This window comes from Uloborus diversus, chromosome 4 (genome assembly GCF_026930045.1).
Source record: "Uloborus diversus isolate 005 chromosome 4, Udiv.v.3.1, whole genome shotgun sequence".
NCBI classification, from domain to species: Eukaryota; Metazoa; Arthropoda; class Arachnida; order Araneae; family Uloboridae; genus Uloborus; species Uloborus diversus.
This window is the reverse complement of record NC_072734.1, coordinates 146,093,565-146,115,442: the sequence shown is the minus strand read 5'-3', so window position 1 is coordinate 146,115,442 and position 21,878 is coordinate 146,093,565. Positions and strand designations below refer to the sequence as shown.

At 34.6% G+C, this 21,878-nt stretch overlaps 1 protein-coding gene across 1 annotated transcript in view; it reads left to right on the top strand.

Annotated features, from left to right (window-relative positions):
- Positions 1-303: 303 nt before the first annotated feature.
- The window catches only part of LOC129220905 (putative sodium-dependent multivitamin transporter), a 51,976-nt gene continuing 30,401 nt past the window's right edge, over positions 304-21,878 (top strand). Inside the window, exons 1-4 of the mRNA XM_054855338.1 lie at positions 304-687; positions 10,089-10,154; positions 13,270-13,389; positions 16,720-16,874. Of these exons, the coding sequence (XP_054711313.1) occupies positions 304-687; positions 10,089-10,154; positions 13,270-13,389; positions 16,720-16,874 (725 nt within the window). The remainder of the gene's footprint in view (positions 688-10,088; positions 10,155-13,269; positions 13,390-16,719; positions 16,875-21,878) is intronic.

The window sequence follows — 21,878 nt, the reverse complement described above, 5'->3', positions numbered from 1 at the left end:
TACGAGAAAATTTTCTTTGGTCAGAGAAAAAATCGTTTGCTGAGATTAAATCTCTTTTCGCTTATCATCTGCATATCATCACAAATCAACTCTTAGTTGTCAACTCTTAGTTCAATTCAACTTAGATTTTTTGAAGAAATATACGCACTTTACAAGTAGCGTAAATTTGAAGATATATCATCAGCAATACAGTCATAAAGGGAAAATAGAGAACTGTCATTCGGACGTAGAGTGTGAGAAACGATAAACAACTTATCGTCTGTCTTGACAACCAGGGAAAGCCACCAAATCGAACAACTCATTATGAATGAATCATCGATCGCTGCCACTGTCGGCGAAACATTCCATCGCCAACCTCCCCAACTTGGCGAAATCGACTACATAGTCATAGCTGTCATGTTGCTCATATCGTCCGGCATCGGAGTATATTTCCGATTTTCCGGAGGTAAACAAAAAACAACACAAGAATTCCTGATGGCCGGACGGGACATGGCCGTGTGGCCAGTAGCGTTTTCTGTCATGGCTAGTGGCAAATCGGCCATCACCTACCTCGGCGTGCCTTCTGATATGTATGTTTACGGTACATACTTTGCATTTGTCAACCTGGGGAACACGTGTGGTGCTCTCGTTGCCGGATATCTTTTCCTGCCAGTGTTCTTCCGGACACGTGCTTGCACGACATATGAGGTAAGACTTCATGTCTTGATTTGTAAACTTTTTATGTTAACTAATGAATATGCTTGCACATTTTTTTTCGTAATTTATCTGTGGGGGGGGGGGGATAGGGGCGCCTCGATGGGGGAGGTCTCTGTGATCTCCCGGAAATTGTCTTATTTGGCTAACTTTGTCTGACGATTCGGCAAAATTATCATTTGACATGTTTTGTCTGACGATTTGGCAAAATTATCATCATTCGAGAAGTTTTGTCTGACGATTTGGCAAAATTATCATCATTCGGCAAATTTTGTCTGACGATTCGGCAAAATTACCATCATTCGACACATTTTGTCCGACGATTCGGAAACATTATCATCATTCAGCTAAAATTGACTGACGATTTGGCAAAATTTGAAGTTCCTTTCGGAAAATGGATAGCTTCTGCCCTCCCAAAAATTTATCTTCGAGGCGCCTCTGGTGGAACATTCTTTGAAAAAAGTGGTGTATGGAATAAATTTTAGAAACAAGTATTTCTTAGTCGCAATGATGAATATTCTTATTTGATACCTTCTTTGCATGTTCTCCTGGACGTCAAATCTGGTAATTTCGAAAGGGCACCAAACAAAATCTCTCATAGAAAATTAAAAGTTAAACACATGAAGCTGGTAGGAACACATACGGAAAGATATGCATGAGTATGAGGATACGCTAACTAAGCATCGAAAATTAAGTTCATAAATAGACCCGCAGATATATTCATGTGCTTGTCTGCAGAAATGTTGCAGTGAGTAAAATAAACATAGCAATTTGAGAGGTGAACGGTAAAATGAGTTGATAGAAGAATTGCAATAAAAATATAAGCATATTTAACTGAGTTGCAGCACAGAGCAACTTCAGTTAATTTGAGAGCATTGTTTTCTAATGCTTTTTTGTTGAGCGTTGAACTCCAAATCCAAAAAATACATTGGAGTAAATTGAAAAGCAACTGCTAATAAGTAATGTAAAATTTGTAGGTTTCTGTGAGGAAAAGTATTTATAACAGTTTTAAAATGGTTTTTGATAAGTCAAACTGTTTTTTCCCCCGTTACTATTCCTATCAATTTATTTATATTTGAGGGAAAGTAATTTTGGAAAAAAAAATAAAGTAAAATGTATCTGAAGAAAATGTTAAAGTTACATATATGCATGCATAATTATTTTTGGGAAAATTGTAACTATATAACCTCTCAAAAATATTAGTGCTGGAAAAACGTGCTGAATAATTAGTGCTTTAAGTGAAATAAATACTGAATTGAAGAACTGTTTTTGAGCTATCAGTAACTTTATTAGATTTTTAAAAAATAAAACTTTAATCTGTACAACAGTAAAAAGCAAGTTGATTTTTTAATACTTTGAAAAATCCTAAGAGAAATGAAGTTACTGCAATTGATTTTTTTCTGATGCACGAACCTTGCGAACCCAAAACAAAGGGATCTTGCTTTGGGGATACCCTCCCTTAGGTATCCCCTTAGGATTCTCCAATAACTAGAATATTTACGCGATGTAAGGTAAACACACCAGTAGTGGCCAGTGCTTCAGTAGTGGTGATTTCAAGGTTTACATTTAAAAATATATTGTTCTAGGTTTTCCAATAGATTTAAACGTCCAGGAAATACCTCCAGCACGGTTGATGCACTTTTGAGTCTATTGGGAGACTTGGAATCTTATTTGTTTTAAATCTAAACCTTGAAGTGGCCACTACTGGTGTGTTTACCTTATGTGAACTTTTGTTCGTTAGAAAATTTTGTGTTAAATAAACTCAGAACCTCAACGGTGCTTCAGACGCAGTTCGGTACATGATTTTCTTGCTTCAGTGCAGCTGGAGGGGAATTTTTACTTTCCTGAACAACTCTTAAGCGTCGATGTCCCAACTTGCAAATTGCATAGTGGGAAAATGCTTATTTGGATAATGTGACTACCTCATCACCTCGTTTTTCAAAGCAGCGACTGCAACTCGGGTATTAGGACACGAGACATTCTGATACCGTGCCAAATGTGTTGCCACTGAGCCCCAAATCGAACTGCAAATTTTTGTTCCCGCGCTTCAAACTGTTTTTATCGTTCGGATGGTAAAAAAAGCGATATTTTGCTTCAAATACATTGCCCTCAAGTAAAAAAGTTCATTCTTATTTGGTAGTCACTCGAACGATCCTTAGTATATCTTTAATGAGTTGACTTCCAAAAAGAATTAAACCACAAAAGAACAACAAGTGTACGGAACGTTGATTCCTCTTTAGCTAGCTAAAAAATCACAGAATAAAATAGCTCGTAAAGAAATTTTTTTCCATTAAAAATTTCATAGACAAAATAAAAGTTTCGTTCTAAACGAGTTCATTCCATATCAGCTTTCGAACAACAACAACAACAAAAAGATTCCTCAATGGGCCAATCATAGAACTACTTTTTAATCCCCATGATCACTTCATTTTCCAAACATCATTAGCCTTGTAATATTTTTTTGCAGTTTTGGAGACTTGTATTGCGTCTATAGTTAGCTGACAAAAAGAAAGGTTTTTTTTTTTTCTTTTCAGTTTATTTCAGAAGTAGTTTTACCAAACAAAAAAGATTTAATCTGCTACAAGTCCAATAAAATAAAATTTAATACTAACTAGTCGTCTAAAAGCAACTTTTTTCAACATTTCAAGTTTAATAACTAAATCATTAGGAATATTCTAGTAGAAATTTTCGAAAAATCTTAATACTAACCAAAGAACCTGCTAATCTCTTTGATAGTACCATTATATGACAGTTTTGATTACCAATCTTTCAAAGAAAGGAGAAACAGAACCTAAGCTTAAGATGTTTTCAATCTCCTATCCCTCCTCCGACTCAACACTGCACCCTCTAGTGACCAAATTATAAATTTTTGTAAATGTTAGAGGCTAGGCATAAGAGTGCGCAGTTCTCTTTTGATTTTTGAGCTGATAGCTCATTGGAGAGAAGATAGATGCTTTCAATCTTGGAAAGAAATTGTTGTGCAGTTTACTATGGTTTCCATGCATTGGGAAAAGATAAAATGGATGGAGTGAAGAGTTGTATTCGTGAAGGAAAGACTCCATGGCACGTGATAGAGTTTAAAGAAAAGCTTTGGAAGAAATCAGGTTTCTTTCGCTAGTTTCACGCAAAACGTGTCAACCATTCTCATTGTTGAGACAGGTGACTTGAGCTCTTTGCCCAAGTTTTTGCTTAGCCCATGACTGATCTTGCTCTCTCCATTTACTAATTCCTGCTCTAAGGTTCCATGGTTCCATGCCGTTCTCTGCGTACTTTTAGATTTATAGATGCTATTTTGGGGGACATTTCGATAACTGAGAATCTGGCGCAGTCATCTCACTTTTGGCGTTAATAACTTTATTTTGGCAACCCTGCTGATTTATAGTAATCCTATGTAAATGGATGTTTCCGTTTTTTTTTGCTTAGGATTGCAACGAAAAATACCTCTCACGCAGGCGCTGCAGCCAAAAATTGACGCCAATGAAGAAAGATCGCCAGATTCCCAATTATCGAAATATCCCCATACTTTGATATTTTATGTGCTTTCTTTACAAGTTTTAGAGACATCCAATACTAATGCAGTATTTCCCCTTTTTAATTACATTACCAAGCTTGTAATCTGGGTCTGAAATCACTAATGTTGGTTGTATTTTAACACTTGGCAGAAATAAATTGAATATAGAGAACTCAAGTTATTGCTGATCTTTGAAAACTCGTGAAGTACCAACCTCCTTCTTTGATTTTTTTTCCTGCAAAATAAAACAAATAATTAGAGAAAGTTTTTAAAACTTTTTTTTTTTTTTGCTCGATTCGATTCAAGAACCATCAAATTTTAAGAGGTCGATGACCAAAAGGTTTAGCGTCTCTTGGTCTGAGCCTTCCATATTTTTCTTTATTTCAACTCTGCTCTGACACCCTTCTAACTTTTCTTAAGTATAACACGACTAGAAAATGAAAATTTAAAAAAAAATATTTTCTGTTAAAATAGGAGTAATAAGAAACGCGTAAATATAATACTTTTTTTTGTGACACTTTGTTTTATTTACGAAGTTTTCTCATTTTACTCAGGATCAAGAAAGTTTTCTAATAGGTATCTTAATAGTTGAACATAAAAATAATAGTCTGGATCCGAAAGAGTACCAAGGTTTCCTAATGGATTCTTCCGTGCGTTAATTTCAAGTAAAGTTGTTTAACTTTACTCCTTATAATAACTTCAATCATTTCGTTTAAACTTTTGCACTTCTAACATCATCAGTTTAAATTAACAAAATGCATTTATTAAGCAATTTGTTTTCACTTTAAAAACTAACGCTTACTTTTTCTATCATAAAAGTGTTTATAGCTTTTTGTCTTGACGTCAGAACAAAGTGATGCTTCATTATTGATTTTCAGTATTTGCAAATTTAGGAGAAATAGCTCATTGAATTGTTTAACCATTATTAAAACTAAACAGTTCGTGATGATGAATTTATTGGTTTTCTTGTTTTTGGAGCAAACAAATTTATAAATAACAGCAAGGGAACTGGCAGATTTTATTTTTTCAGGCAGTCTGGGATACGAAATTTGCACACATATGTCGGTAGACACACATACTCATATTTGCGAATATACTGTACATGTGTGTACGTATAAAATGCTTTTTTTTCCTCGACGTTTTTGAAGTCATTCAACATGACTGACATAATCAAAGGTTTTTTGTCAAAAGGACTGTTTTCAAAATTTATGTTTTCTTTTCCAAACTATAGTTTCAACTCCAGGACTTTCAAATGTTCACTCATGTTTACAGATAAATACATTGCAAGCAATGTTGAATGATTTTTTTTTTTTTTTTTTTTTGCCCACATGCTAAGATTTTTAATGTAATAACTATATGAATATGGAATGATATTTAATACCCTCAGGAGCTTATAATTCTTAAATTGGGCTCTAATATAACTGGTTTGTTTAGTGTTTTTTAATAATTGTCGATACGTTTAATAATGCATCGTTTTTTTCTCTCCTTTTGTTTGAATTGCCAATAACTTTGTTAAATAAATTTAGTTACTTAGAACAAGAAATAAATATTTTCTGAAGTTATGTTCTTCAAATTATTAGAAGGAAATTGAAATAAGATTTATCATTTCAAAAATGTCAACACTTGGAAGCAAGAAGTTTCGTATCTACATAAAAATAATAAGAAATTGAAATGTTTTATATCTGCGAAAAAGGCCGACGTTTTAAATATATAGGTACAACTGCGTTGCCCGACTTTGCCCGGTCTACCTTGAAAATAAAAACTGTCAAGTGACGTATATTCAACAATTAGACTTAAATAAAAGAAAAAAAAATCATGCAAAATTTCCCTTCCAAACAATGATGACAGATATTAAAATTTTTTTTAAGAAGTTAAAATGAGAAAGAAGGAAAGAAACAATGGATTCAAAAAGAAAACTGTGGGACAATTTCTTCATTTTTTATTGATATATTTAATGAAGAAAGTGGTGCCCAAATTTCCACTACGCCTAAAAAAACTGGAGCTAAAAACGCCAGTAATTTCGCCGTAATTAAGTTAGAGCATTGAAACAAATTTCGTAGAACGCGGAAGATTCTACCCTTTTCAACGATATATAATATTAATGTGCAAGAAATTTTGCAACCCCACATTCTGGACTTTATGTGAAAATACGCCCTAAATTGGAATAAAAAAAGAACTATTTGTCGATTTTTTTTCGAACTGCAAACCTTTCAGATACTAAAAGAAAAATACTGTGAAAATTTCAGCGAATTCGGCCGGGTAGTTCTCAAGTTTTGCGCGTTTAAACAAACAGACGCTGTTTGGTGACTTCATTTCATACTATGTCGAGATACTGCTTTTAAGTTTTTCTACAGAAATGTCCAAACATTAGAGTGATGAAAATCCAGCTGTGGTCCAATCTGAATCCTAAGAATAAGCTTAGCTCGATTCAGTAAGGCTTAGATTCTGGACATGTTCAAACAATGTCCAAACATAGAGTGATGAAAATCCTGCTGTGGTCCAATCTGAATCCTAAGAACAAGCTTAGCTGGATTCAGTAAGGCTCAGATTCTGGACTTGTCCAAACATAGAGTGATGAAAATCCAGCTGTGGTCCAATCTGAATCCTAAGAAAAAGCTTAGCTCGATTCAGTAAGGCTTTGATTCTGGAAAGGCGGCATTGCATTTTTTGCTTAGTTGTAATCAAAATCCCTTCATAAAAATTATGCATTTCAGTAAAAACACTTTTAGTTCAGATAAGTGGTTCTCAAAGTAGTCCACATGTACCCCAGGGGTCTATTCACAACTGCAAGAGGTCCATGTCAATGAAAGAAAAATTGCGGATGCACGAGAGTTAAAAGGGTCTATGTGACAGAATTACATTTTAACAGGTAATTATCAGAATTTTACTAATGAAGTTAAATAATACTTATGCATGCAATAAGTATACAAGTTTATTTTAGTTACGCATCAAACCAACTATATGTCACATGTTTGTGCAAATAATCAACTCGCAAAGACGTGCACTTTTGATGTCGTTAGCAAAGACTTTATGAAATGTTGTAGAATAAAAAAAAAACTTTTTTACATGATTGTAAAAGTAGAAGTTATTCATGATAGAAAGTCTTTCATGGGATTAAGCTCTTTAAATTTTGATTAAAAGTTAAAATGCGCAACTGTCACGCATGTACTACATTTTGTTTTTCCGTGCATATATTTTTATTGTTTTAGAACGACTTAGGCGTTAATCTTACCCCACCATTTTACTCTTACTGTAGTGTAATTTTTATGCTTTACTCAACTTAACTTCTTTTGAAACTACCTTTAGGAAAGTGTGGAAAATTCGCAGGTGCTATATGGGACGAATAAGGTTGAGCACCGCTGGTCCAGATGGAGCCAAGAAAAAAAAAAAGAAAAGGAATATATAAAATAAATAAGAGAAACTTTTTTGAATCTGGGTTTCGGGAAGGAAACACTGATTGAGTACGCTTTTATTAGACGTAGTCTAGCATTTACGGAAATGAAAGTGGGCAAAAATTTTTGATCCACTTGGGAAACTTCCGGCCATTTTCTTATCTATTCCCGATACATTTTTGTACATTGTTTGCTTCTCAATTCAGATCAAAGGATGCTATTAAACCTTAATTGGGTCAACTAAAATATGAATGCAATTTTTAAATAAGCTTTCGCCAAGATTTGCTTAATTCATATTTTTAAAAAAAGGTAAATTCTTATGGCTAAAAATTTTTATGATGAATCAAAATGAATGTAACTATTTAAAATCTTCAGTTAAACTTCAACATATGAGGTGTTTTTTTTTTTAACTATATGTGGTGAAGTGGAGTGCATACAACCAGCACATGTGAGGCAGTGAGAAGCAAAGGGATGTAAGTGGCAAGATTAAAAATTTGGAGATAACCCGTACAAATGGTAGGTTAGCCTCTCCTCTGTCTTGGGGCAAGAGATAGTACTGGTAGTCCCTGTGGTTGTTGTTATACAGCATGATTTAGTAAAAAAAATCAATGCAAGCCTACCTAGGACCTTATCTTTAAACGCGTTTTATGGAAAACTTCAAAATGTCCACTTACATCCCTTTACTTCTCACTGCCTCATATGTTTTCTTGTGAACTACACAAAATTTAATAAATTAAAGTAAGAAAAATGCCAAAGTTTTTTGTATTTGTATATCTAAATACATCTGAAATTACCGTAAGTGGCATATATAGTGCAAATATATAGTCAATAGTCATATATCTGTACGTAATAATGTGACTTACATTAGTCTGGCTTTGAGTTACAGAAATAAAGTGAGCACAGATTTTATGCAGTTTTTGCAATGGACAGGTAAAAGCAGAAGAAATTGCATGAAATACGTTTAAAAACAGGTACTTTTCAAGATAATACTTGAGTATTCGGCAATTTTTACCCAATAAACAAAACCTATTCAGCTTGTGCTATGCGGGTTTTTTTTTTTTCCTTTCATCTCAAAATAGTTTTTAAAAAATATTTATTTCAAAAGAAAAAAAAAATCTAATTAATGGTAAAGAAGTCATTTTAGACTTCAGAGCAATTCAACACTCTACGAATTGACCACTAAACCAAAGTTTGTAATCTTCTAAAACAGCCATAAAACATTTTACTGGCATTACTCCTTGCTTAGTTTAACGCAAAGGAATAAAATCACACATTGCAGGCGCATTCTACGGGAAACGGTCATCTCAATAAAAATAATAGTTTAAAAGGGTAATGAAGAAAATTTTGTTGCTCAAGAAATCGCAAACGTATCTGTGACTTCTTAAGCAAAAAATTTCGTCATTACCTTTTAAAATTATTTTTATTTTATTTCATTTACTTATTTTTTCAATTTTTTTAAATGACATACAGGAACCGTCACGTTAGGGACAAAATAACCGCTTTTAGTAGAATTACAACATACATTTTTTTTTCAACGGTTTGAATAATAATTTTCAACAAATGAGCTATGTTTTCTTTTATGTTTGAACCTTAGCTTTCAAAACCTGTATTTTGTTTTTATCATTGCTACATAATGAATCAAAAATATTAAGTAATGTATACAGCAAAATATTAGAGGTTGACTTTGGATGTCCCGCACGTGACGCAAGCAAATAAATTAAATTTTTAAGTAACAAAGTTTTTTAATAAGTCCCGTGTCAGAAGTACCTTTGCAATCAATTGTAAAGATTAAAAAATGTGCTTTATCCTATTTAATTAAAATTTTCAGATTTATAACAAAATGTTGGTGAAATCCTAGTCGGATTGTCCCGTACGTGATGGTGGAATGACCCTACAGCGAACTCTTTTAAAGCATATTTCGATTTGCGATTCCTGTTTTACTACGACTCTACATTTACGTTGATGGTATGTGGTACACATTGCTGCAATCTTAGTGAAGAGTACCAATGTCAGCTAAATAAATATTTGAGACTACTAAAAGAATGTTCTCTTTTTACATTGTATAAATCATGATGATATTTGTGCAGTTGTCAAAATATATATTTCAGTAGTAAGAGATGCTTAGTATGAAATTATTGTGAATCCTTTTAATTACGAAAGGTGAGTTAGAGCTGACGTTGAAATAGTTTAAACTTCTTTGCTGTTGTCATAAACTGTTTATCCTTTATGAATGAAAATTAAGGGGATGTGTGATGGTAGTATATATCTGAAATCTTCAGTAATACTTTTTTGAGAAGAAATAGTATTCTTTGGATTTCGTAGATATGTAGTTCAATTTTTGTCATGCTGTTCTACTTTGATTTTCGGTCATAAATTTTACTTTTTTTATTAAAAAAAAAATTGACATGTATTTATGAAACTATTTAAAAAATTTGAATAGTGATCATTTTAAAATCACATTTTCTTACCGTTTATCTTTTTCTACATTGCAGTATCTTGAAAAGCGATTTGGACGTACTCTACGAGTAATATGTTCTTTAAGTTTTTCAATTCAGTCGGTAAGTTTTTCTTAATGTATATAGAAATATTTTGTGTCATAATTTTATTATAAAAAATTATTGGAAAATATCTTTAATATTGTATTTACTTATTAGTAGCATTCTAAATCATTAGAGTTGCAGCGAAAAACATTGACGCCTATTTTTCTCCTCTTCTGTTTTGCAAACAAGCAATCAAACGTAAAAAATGCAGAAGAAAAAACTGTTCAACGTTATTCAAATGAAGATATGAAATTAGGGATAATTACGATACATACGTATACACTAATACATCGTTGACAGTTTATTCTACTACGTCTTTTGCATGAATTTGTGATTATGACGGCACAGCCTTCCTAGAGGGTATTTAAAGATCGATGTTTTGCAATTTATATTATGCATCAGAAAAAAAACCTGGAAAACTGCTCTAGAAAAAATCAGTGAAGGTTAGCAATTTGTCAAGCAATAGGGACATTTGCTAATTTGAGAAAGCAAAGGCTACATGAACATGGATTAAAGCTAGGGATGTTTCGACTCCAAGGCAAGTAATAAGTGCCGGGGCGTCCCGATGGGAGGTCACTGTGACCTGCCGAAAGATTTCCTTATTCGGAAAATTGATCCTGACGATTCGGCAAACTTATCATCATTCGGTAAGTTTGAGTTACATTCGGAAAACTTATGTTCATTCGGCGAAATTTGAGTTCTAGTCTGCAAACTTATCACCATTCGGTGAAATGTGGGTTCCATTCGGCAAACTTATCATCATTCGGCGAAATCATCATCATTCGGCAAAATTTGTGTCTCATTTGGCAAACTTACCAGTATTCCTCCAAATTTGAGTTCCATTCGGCAAAATCATCATCATTCGGCAAAATTTGGAGTTCCATTCGGTAAATTGAGAATTTCTGCTCTCCCATAAGTTTGAGTTCCTGGCGCCTCTGGGCAAGTGTAACGGGTAAAGTTGTATGAGCGAATCAATTTGTTTGCGAATGATATACGTATGACTTCTGCCTCTCTGCTTGTAATTGAGCCTTTGTTTTAGTTAGAATGTCAAATCAACATTTTCTCTCATTCCATACTGGAAAAAAAAAAAAAGGTTGGGGGGGGGGGGGAAATTTTCGTTTTATTACAGAACAGACGGAAAGGTTTGATTTAAAGGCGGTACTCGATATGTCCAATTAACTCTTAGGGGTGGAAATTTTACCTCGCAATGTATAAGTTGAACATTTTTTATTCCACATTTTTTTACTCCTGGAAATTTTAGCCATTGTGCTCCTTTCAGGAATAAGATCAGGGACGCCCCGATGGGAGGTCACGGTGACCTTCCAAAAAAGCCTTTTTGGCAAATTTTGTCTGACACTTCGGCAAAATTATCACTATTCGACAAAATTTGAATTTTTTTTTTTTTTTTGGCGAAATTTGGAGTCCCATTCGGCAGAGTTTAGTGTTCCATTCGGCAAAATTATCACCATTCAGCATAATTTGGAATTCCATTTGGCAAATTGAGAATTTCCGCCTTAATGAATCCGATTTTACTGATTGACTTGGTTTTGCTCCCCCGACGTGGGAGGGGAAGGCTATTCCTATTGTTTTATCGCTAAACGGTAAAAAAGAACGGCTCAATCTCTGTTCTGTATGTACATGAATAGCTAAAGTTTAATATCCTTTTCGGAAGAAAGTGCGTTCTTCTCCAGAACATACCAGAATATCGTACATTTATACAACAGGCTGAACTCTGAGGTAAAAAAACAACCAAGTACAGGAACTGAGATGCGGTGAGCTCCCACAAAAAGCAGTTAAGTACCGGAGCTGAGTTGCTGTGAGTTCCCGCAGAAGTTTTGCTCCTGCATCCCACGGTGCGCTTGGAAACTTTCCAGAACCAGATGGTTTTGATTTTGAATTCAACTTCACAAGTGGGCGGCTACGTATTGAAACAACCAAAGCATTTGAAATATTTTTTGAACAAGTGGTATGCAAAGAAATTTTAAAGAGACATTGAATGCCTGATTTTGAAATGAAAAATTAATGATTAATGAAACACATACTATGCGGAAGGGAAATTTTTCCAAATTTTCTGTTTCGGTACTGTATGAGAAATAATGGTAATTTTTGTTAATAGCGGCATTCCTCGACAAAGGGTTGTCATAATGATGTAATCTTTAAAGTGGCAGGAAGGGGTCGTGACATTTGATGAATTTGTGACTAGGGGGCAGGAGAAGGGGACAAGAAGTCTGACATGAGGCATTTTTTAACCGCAATAATGCAGGACATGGGAAAGAGTTAGGGGTAAAATGAAGCGTAACACCTTGTAACTAAGGGGAAGAATAAATGCCAAAAAAAATGTGACATTTATGGATATCCCCCTAACTTAGTTTTCGCTGAGAAAGGAAAATGTTTAGTGCATCAATGTTAAAACAATATTATGGTAAAAGTTACTGGGATCCTTATTGCCAGTAATTTTTATCGTAAAATTCTATTTTACTGTAAAATTTTACGGTAGAATAAACGAGAGTAAAAAAACGCTAAATGCAAACAGAAGGTTCAATCTCGGGACCTTCGGATTGGTTAAGTGGCTTTGCTGCCCGACACATACGAGTTAGGACTCATCGAGTGAGGTGAAATACGGTGTTATCTGCTTCGCATTGTAAATCACTAGGTAAATCAATTGGCGCTGCAATCGTTTTTTTTTCAGTACAATTTACTGTAATTTTTTTCTTTACTGTAAACACTTCATTTTTACAGTAATATTTGTCATAAAACGTTTCCTGAATTTTTAACAGCAGTTTCTGATAATAAAAAAAAGTTGCTAGTTGACCCCTAATTTACATCACATTGTGTGAACACTTGTGTAAGTGAAGAACGGAAAGGATTATCCGAAAGGAAAATAACTATTCGCCAGTTTTGCAATCGGTGTAATGGTGGGCTCTAAGTCGCAATATTATAAATGAGCTCCGCTGTTAACTGCCAATAAATAAATAAATAAATAGATGAATGAAGGAATGTGAACCATTACTACATAGTAACGCATTTTACTTCTAAAGTGTGTATCTATGTTTTATTCATTCTTTAATTTACTGATGTGTGAAAACTGAAATTTCAAGATTTTTTTTAATAATGAGCTTTTTTTTTTTGTCAGATGTTGTACATTGCTGTTATTCTTTACGCTCCTGCCTTGGCTTTGAGTGCAGTGACCAACCTTACAATATGGATGTCTGTTGTATCGGTTGGGGTAGTCTGTACATTTTATTGCACTTTGGTAAGTAAATATCATTACCTGTTTTTTTTTCAGTTAGTTACCGCCCTATAGCCAGGGCTAAGGCAGAAATACATGAAATACACCGCCAGCTCAGTCATTCCAGCCGAGGACTGCAGTTTCGTGCTTATTAGCACTCATCAGCTCGGCATAGGAAGTGACTGAGCTGGAGGTGGAAAACCTCTTAAAGAAGCCAAGAGTGCCAAACAAACTGGTAGCTAATATAGAATTAGCACAGACCAGACGAGTGACCGAAGCAATGGTTCGGTTCAACTCGAAGATTGAAGGCAAGGCATGGTATTTTCAGTTAGTTACCTATGCCGCGCTGATGAGTGCTGATAAGAACGAAACTTCTGTCCTCGGCTGGAATGACTGAGCTGGCGGTGTATTTCATGTAGTTCTGCCTTAGCCCTGGCTATAGGGTGGTAACTAACTGAAAATAGCCTCGCCTTTAATCTTCTAGTTGAACCGAACCATTGCTTCGGTCACTTGTCTGGTTTGTGCTAACTCTATATTAGATACCAATTTGTTTGGCAGTCTTGGCTTCTAAAGAAGCCAAGGAGGTTTTCCACCTCCAACACAGTCACTTCCTATGCCGGGCTGATGAGTGCTAATAAGCACGAAACTGCGGTCCTCGATTGGAATGACTGAACTGGCGGTGTATTTTATGTATTACCTAGTCTGTAAATGCAATGTTCTCTTATTTTTTATATTAACAGATTCATACCAACTCATAAGAAAAAAAATATACAAATTTAAAAAAAATATAGTTATCAAGTAAGCCAAATTGTGTATAGTTTATTAATGTGTTTTTCATAATAGTATGAAAAGAGCAGCTGCTTTTATTATACGTAGTTTCATTAATGTTATGGAATAGCTCTGAATTCTCCTAGCAGAAAGACCATGCGCACTCGAAAACAATTAATTCATTAACTTTTGTGCACGCACATTGTCACCGCTAGAGCCTATCGATTCAAGTAATATACCATACGTCTCTACTGCTAAAACGCTTTTTCAGTATAAAGTGTTTCTTTTTTCTTTTTGCAGTTCCTTTGCGCCGAAGCACACATAAAATTTTTACGTTTTTTTTTTTCATATTTTACTTAGCTCTTTTGATACATTGAAAAACAGATTTGGCATCAACTTTTTCTCCGTTTCATTATTTTTTTATTACTTTAGGGGAAGAGGGTGGGATGAAATACTTAAAAAGTTTTTTAGAGTTTCATTCCTATAGTTTATTCACTGAGCCAGGTTTAGATCTAACCTAGGCAAGGGCCTGATTTTGGAGGGGGATGTTATCAGAATCGGTGGGGGAAGGGGGCTTATAATGCGATATTCGGGTCACCTACTACGTAAGGTCAGTTGAAGAAAATAAAACCCACTATTCTGCATACTTCTCAACTTCTATTCCTGCGAAAACTTAAAAAAAGAGAGAGAAGAATATTTAATTTAATTTCATAAGAACGACGATTTAAAAAAAGTAAATGAGCACTGAAAAATGAAAATTTAAGCAGAAAAGTTTGAAAGTAGGGCTATGAGATAAAGAAACAAGGGAATGAGTCTGTCTGTCAGAACCTCAATCCTCAAACTTGATTGGGGAACGGTTTGTTGATGTCCCCTTCCCCCAAAAAGTTTAAGGGAATAGTGCGGTTCCAACACCTTCTTTTTATTTAGAAAAAAAAGTATATTATTAAGTGGAAAAATGATTGGGGCGATTCTCGAAATAATGTCCCGTGCATAATGCTAATTTTTTTTAATTTTTTCCAGCTAACCAAAGCCTTCAAAAAATAATGCTCTTGGGGAATAATGCATGCTTTAATATACTATCAAAGCATGACAGTTAATCGCATATTTATTTAATAGCTACTTGAACAAAATAAAAAAAATATCGTTACGCACGTTACATTTTTTCGAGAATGGCCCATTGGCATTTTAAAAATTGATATGTAATAACGCTACTACAGAATAGTTTCTCCAAAGATGGCAGGAGCTTGGCAGTGAACGAAATGCTTAATTTCTTTTAAAGAATATGAGTGAGTGATCTACCATTTCCTACGTTCTTTTAAGCTCTAGAGGCCATGTTAAAGAGTTAATATCGTGATAAAGGTTTATTTCATCATTTCAAAATTACGAAACTACCGAAATTAGTCAGGAGCACTGTCGACATAGCAAACAATACAACCTCGCCAAATTTTGCATTCAACCTCGACCCATTTTCTAATGAAGTGTTCGATAGTCCGCTGACGATTTGCTCATGAGAGCTTCAATCTGACATAAAAAATAAATACTTTTAATTTTTAACATGTTTTCCTGCAGCTGGCTTGTGGAAGGAATTGAGCTCATAAAAAGGCTTAAATGTACGTGCTTATTATTAGGGTTATCGCTCAAGGCTATATGGGTTATGCAAAAATGAGTCAATCTACAAAAATTCAAAAAATGAGTTATTCACATAGGTTGGAAAATAAACTGATATACTATATAGGATGCAAAAAAAATATTTTCACCAAATTATGTTTTACTATACCATTTAATGAACAGAATGCCAACCCATGTCTTTACAATTGGGCATTGATGTTAAATTTTAAAATCAATTCACTCAAAACTACTGCTTGGTGGATCGACCCATTTTTACATATACCACCGTCCATATGGCATCAGTACCATAACGTATTATAAAACTTTTCCAGACTTAGGGGTTATGCAAATAGTTTCGGTTTGCATCAGTATTAAAACTTCTTTTGTCAATAAAGTATAAAATTGGCATTCGCTTTTATATTTTGAGTTAGTTTATGAATTTGGCATGTTGAGAATCCAGTTAAAAAGGTTCTTAACCATCTTTTGGTAAAATTATCAAACCTTTTGTCTCTGTGGCGAATTGTCAATATTTTATACATTGTCCAATTTTTTAACCAATGATTTATGTAACGATAGACTGTCAAGGATGGAGTCATCAAACTTGCTCTACTTCATTTTGGAAAACTTTCCAAGAACAAGTCTTAATGTGATTTTATGATCTTAAGTTTCATTTGGTGATAGTTTCTGTTTTGGCGAAAGTTGTCGAAGAAATAATACGGAAAATACCAAATTTCCAAAAAACAATACTATTTCATTTGAAAAAGATAAAATGTAGAGAGTGAATTATAATAGCCAAGGAATTTGTTACTTATATACAAAAGTAACTAACAACATCTTGAAATTTCAATGTAAGACGGAAATCTTTACTCGCGCAATTTATATCGATACCAAGATTTTTATGTGTAACAAAAGTAAACCAATATCTGTGCTACAGGTGTAAACAAATGATGTACATTATGACTTCTGAAATGATTTCAGGGTGGTATGAAGGCAGTTCTTTGGACCGACGTTTTCCAAGCTCTACTTATGTATGGTGGCATGGTGGCCATGGTCATCAAAGGCTGTTTGGATGTTGGAGGCATTGAAACAGTGATATCCAGGGCCAAAGATGGAGGACGTCTCATCATACCAGGGTAAGCAAGTTGGAGAGTTTTCTAAATATTAGTGCTTTTTCAACGCACTATGGAGTCGTTCGTAAATCCTTAAATGTAAAGATCAGTTTGGGGAACTTTGGATGCTCAAAGAGTTAAAAAGTATTAAGTGATAGGCAGGGCGGACTCTAGGGTAAGTGTCTAAAGCGCTTCGAGCAGTCTGGAGATCTGTTAATTTAATCCAGGGGTCTGCAAACTGCGGTCATGAGAATTATACATGTATCTCTTGAGCTCTTAGTCTAATAGTAATGAAAACAATTCTGCAATATTGTTGTTGCGGCTTATTCAACATGATCTAATCGATGCTAGACCAGGTCCAAGAGTTTGACTCGATAAGAAGTCGTACACTAAAAGCGGAATAGTCGTTAGATATTTTAGTATAGTTAGTATATTTTTGTAGTACATATTTTAGTCCCAACACGCAAAAAGGAGGGAAGGAGAGGCCTCAGCTAAAGTACATTTAGTGCAAGTCTGAAAGCTTTTCTCTCCGCTGGTAAAAAAATAGGTTCTTAGTGTGCCCTTTCTTGAGTCTACTGATCTTGACCTGGATGGTTCTCTCCGCACCAAGAGCAAGGGCGCTGCCTGGGGATTTTTCAGAATACCAGGAGTGAAGTGTAGGCGTCTCAAACAGATTCCTATATGACGTCTTAAACTTTCAACATCTCTCAGATGATGTAAGATTCTCAGGAGAGATTAAAGTCCCAGAAGAACCCTCTTTGGCAAGAATATTAGCTGTCTCATTGCCCAGAATACCAATATGGGAACGAATCCGTTGAAAAAAAAAATCCTGTGATGTTGTGAGAGTGCTTTTAAATTTTCCAGAATTTTCACTGAAGTATCGTCTCCAACCCTTGTCCAATTTCTCAGATGTTGAATGGCACAGCGGCTATCGGTTAAAAAACAAACAAAATGCTGCAATATTGGCAATGATAAAATTTTTTAAATAAATGCTACGCACTTCAAAATTTACTTCAGATGGCATCTGAAGTAAATTAACCTGATAACTGAAAAAGCCAACTAAACCAAGGTCTGGGATATTTCACTCCCCCCCCCCCCTCTTCAATGACTAAAACTGTTTTTTCCAAAGATTAAAATTGTATAATGGCAAAAATTGTACCACAGAGAGCCTCCTCCCCCCCCCCAAAAAAGCGTTTGGCTTAGAGCTACCTGATACCTTAATCGGGAGCTTTATGTACTATTTGACCATGAAATCGCAACACCCGAATACTCCTGAGCATTTCCACGGTAACAGTCATATACGTTGTTACACAAAACAACCTACAATGACTCAAAATACGCTAGATTCTTGTTTAAATGCATCAAGTTTATGAAGAACTACTTCTATGTTAAACAACTAAAGATTTCCATAAGCAACAAAAAGATATTTCCTTTTTGCTCAGTAACGGACGTATCTCACAGATACGTCCAATATTAAGCCAAGAAATATTCTTTTAAAACTGTTTCTGAACATTTTCAAAATTTAACTGCATTTTATAGAAGTAGACTCTGTTCTTTACATGGTCGTGCCTAAGGGGAGGGTGTTTGGGGTTACATCCCTTCCATTTTAGGGAAATAATAATAAAAAGCAACATGAAGAAAATACACATTTAACTTAACTTTAGTAGTAATAGTAATAATGCTTGCTTACAGTGCTCTTCTTTTAAGCATTTTGTTTGAAGTTTTGTAGCAATTTACTATTGTCCTAGACATAAGTTATACCAGGGTTGTCCACCAGGAAAGGGTCATGGCGCAGAGTGCGCCATTGTAATTTTTAGAGGGGAGGGTTAAGGGGTATTTTCCTCAATTTTTGGGTGGAGGCTCTAGTTCTTGGGGGGTTATTCGTGATATTTAAGGGTGTGTGTCCTTACTCTTGGAGGGGATGGGCACCCCTGTTTATACTTTGAGAAAATCAGTGGCGGAAGCGCGACTGAATGGTGTCACAATACAAAACAACCGCTGCAGAAATATTGCTTCATGTTATGATGAATCAGTTATTTCGAAAAAAAATAAGAATGTTGTCACAACGAAGATGCACAGTAATCGTGTTTCGTAACGGAATTTAGGAATTCAATAACTTTTTGTTAAGTTCATTAAGCATAATTATATTTCGTTATAATAATTAATAATTATATTTCGTTTTTCGTCATAAGCATTCATTATATTTCGTTACATAAAACTTAATTATACGTTAAAGGTTAGAAGAAAAATATTCATACACATGTTTTAATACGTTTTGCAATGTGGCGTATAGTGAATAAAGATAAAAAGATTGATTTGAAAGAAGCTGTAAAAAGATTGAGCATTGCGGTCACTTGGGGAAAGAAAGACGAGGAGGTCATAAGTCTTTACATGGTTTCTAGCATATTAACTTCTATTCTAGGATTGGTAATAAGGCTCAAAATCAAGGGTTCTGTGAAGTTGAAGCCGAAAACACTTCATTACTGCACTCTGGATTGGAACCATTAAGCAGTAAGGAATTATTTGGTGCGTGGAATGTTTTCATGACAATGCGAGAAACGATTTAAAAAAAAAAAAACTTTAAAACTCCTTCGTTTCTGAAAAAGCGCTGAAAAATGCAATTTTGTAACGCTGTCCCCAAGTTTGTCGAATCTTCAGATAAAAGTTGCCGAATAAAGATATTTTTTGGAGGTCACACTGCATCCCGTGACCTCCCGTCGGGTACCCACTCAAAGAACACCAAACAGGAAAATATTTTTACCCCAACCCCCTCTATTTATAATAGTTTTTATATCAGCACATACTATTGCTCCTTTTAGATAGTTAAACGTCATCTGAAGTTAAGCGGAATAATTGAAGAAAGTTCAAAGAATTTTATTTAACAAGATAAAACTCTTACATTACTATCAGCTACATTAAAGCTCGGAATCGTAGATTAAGTAGCGACACGTGAGCCGTCTTGGTGCTAAACGATGCTTTTTTCCTGTGTCTGCTATGGTGACGTAGCGTGTTTTGCTTCTTGCTGGTGGTTTCTAGTTAAACTTATGTTAATCCACAATCAAGAAGCAAAACACGCTACTTCATTATAACAGACATAGGAAGAAAACAACATTTAGCCCCAAGATGGCGGACGTGTCGCTTACTTGTTCACGATTCAGGGTTTTAATGTAGGCGAGTTGTATTATATAGAACTTATTGTTAAAAAGCAGATGAAATCTCTGTTGCTAATGGATTAATGCAACTTGCAGAAATAAGACATTATGTCTACATAAGACAAAAAGGCTGAATATCTGTATCAACCGAATTGGCATCGCTATCTGTATCAAAACACAACACGAAATCGGCCCATTAGCACAACAAATTTCACAGTAGTAGGGTTAGAAAATTTGTAGTTGAATTTGTAGAACTTCTAGAATGTTTGGCACTATCAAATTCATCTCTTTATCGCAAGCCGACATTCAGTACTAAGTAATCAATCTTAATATAGGTAACACCAAAGCAAAAAAGAAGTATTTTGGTACTGTGCCAGTCGAACAAGAACGTAAGGAACTCGAGCTCCAAATTGCGTTCTCAATGATGTCATCTGATAAGTTTCTTTCTTTTCTTTTTTTTGCATCGATTTTTCAGATCTATGATACATTGTACAAGAAAGTAGAACAATTGCGTGATTGAATTAATCACTGTAATACATTGAATGATCAGTTGATAAGTAATAGGCTTCAAATAATATCCACGGCTGATAACAATCGGTTACAATCTAATTAAGATAGATTTTTCCATTTAACCCTGAACTGTGTTGAGGTGCGGTCCCAAAAAAAAAAAACTGAACTTTTCGTAACGTATACATATGAGACTTTATATTTATGTCACTTCGGGCACTGTTTCAGCTGTACTTATTTAAGTAAATAATTGATAATATAATTGGAAATTTCCCTCCTTTAATTTGCTGCATTTTGTAAAGTGCACAAGACATAATGTTGGGGTTATGAACACCCAACATCAACGCTTGGGAAACAAACGAGCTTATGTGTGCATCACATGACTTCCTTTTGCTCCAATTTAATGTCATTTTCTCATTATTGGCAGTTTAAATATGATTTAATAGTTTACTCTCTAAATATCACCAACAGTGGCCAAATTGAAACCAGATTTAAAAAAAAAAAATCGCCAAATTTATCGCCAAGTTTGCGACAAAATTTGGCGACCATAAGATTGGCGATATATCGCCAAGTGTCCGCCAAATTATAACACCACTTGAGTTTACATCGAAATTAACAATGATTGTCCCTCAAAAAGGGGCAAAAGACCCCCTTTGGAGCATTCGAATGCAACCAAAAAGGAAGGTGCATAACTAAACCCCACTAAGAGTCTACGTATCAAATTTCAACTTTCTAGGACATCCCGTTCTTGAGTTATGCGACATACATACAGACGTCACGAGAAAACTCGTAATTTACTCGGGGATCGTCAAAATGGATATTTCGGGTGTCTGTACGTTCCTAGGCACATATCCACGGATGGTCGGGTTGAAAAAAAAAACTAAACATTCATTTGGGGCTGAGCTAAATGGAAATTGAGGCCGATTTTTGGGTAAAATTTTTTTTCGCGAATACAATACTTCATTTTTTTTAAAGGAAGTAAAAATTACCTCACTATTTATGAGCTAAAACATAAATGAAGAAAACATAATTGTTGATTCCTGTGGTCTTGTGATCAGAAGCAGAAAACCGTTTTTGAGAACAATAGCAATTTCAATAACAATGGGCCATTCTACCTCCGTCAGTGCAGGACAAAAAGACGCTTACATTTCATTAACATTTTTTCATATCTCTTAATATTTTAACTAAACAGGGGTAAGTATTTTTTTTATTCTTTACATTTGATACAAAGATACTCCTGACACAGTTATATTTTTATTACACAATTTCGTTATTTAAAAGGTTTATTTGCATGCGTCACGTGCCGGGGACATCCAAAGTTAACTTGATTATGAATTAGTTATTATTTCTGCTCTTTTAATATAGTAAT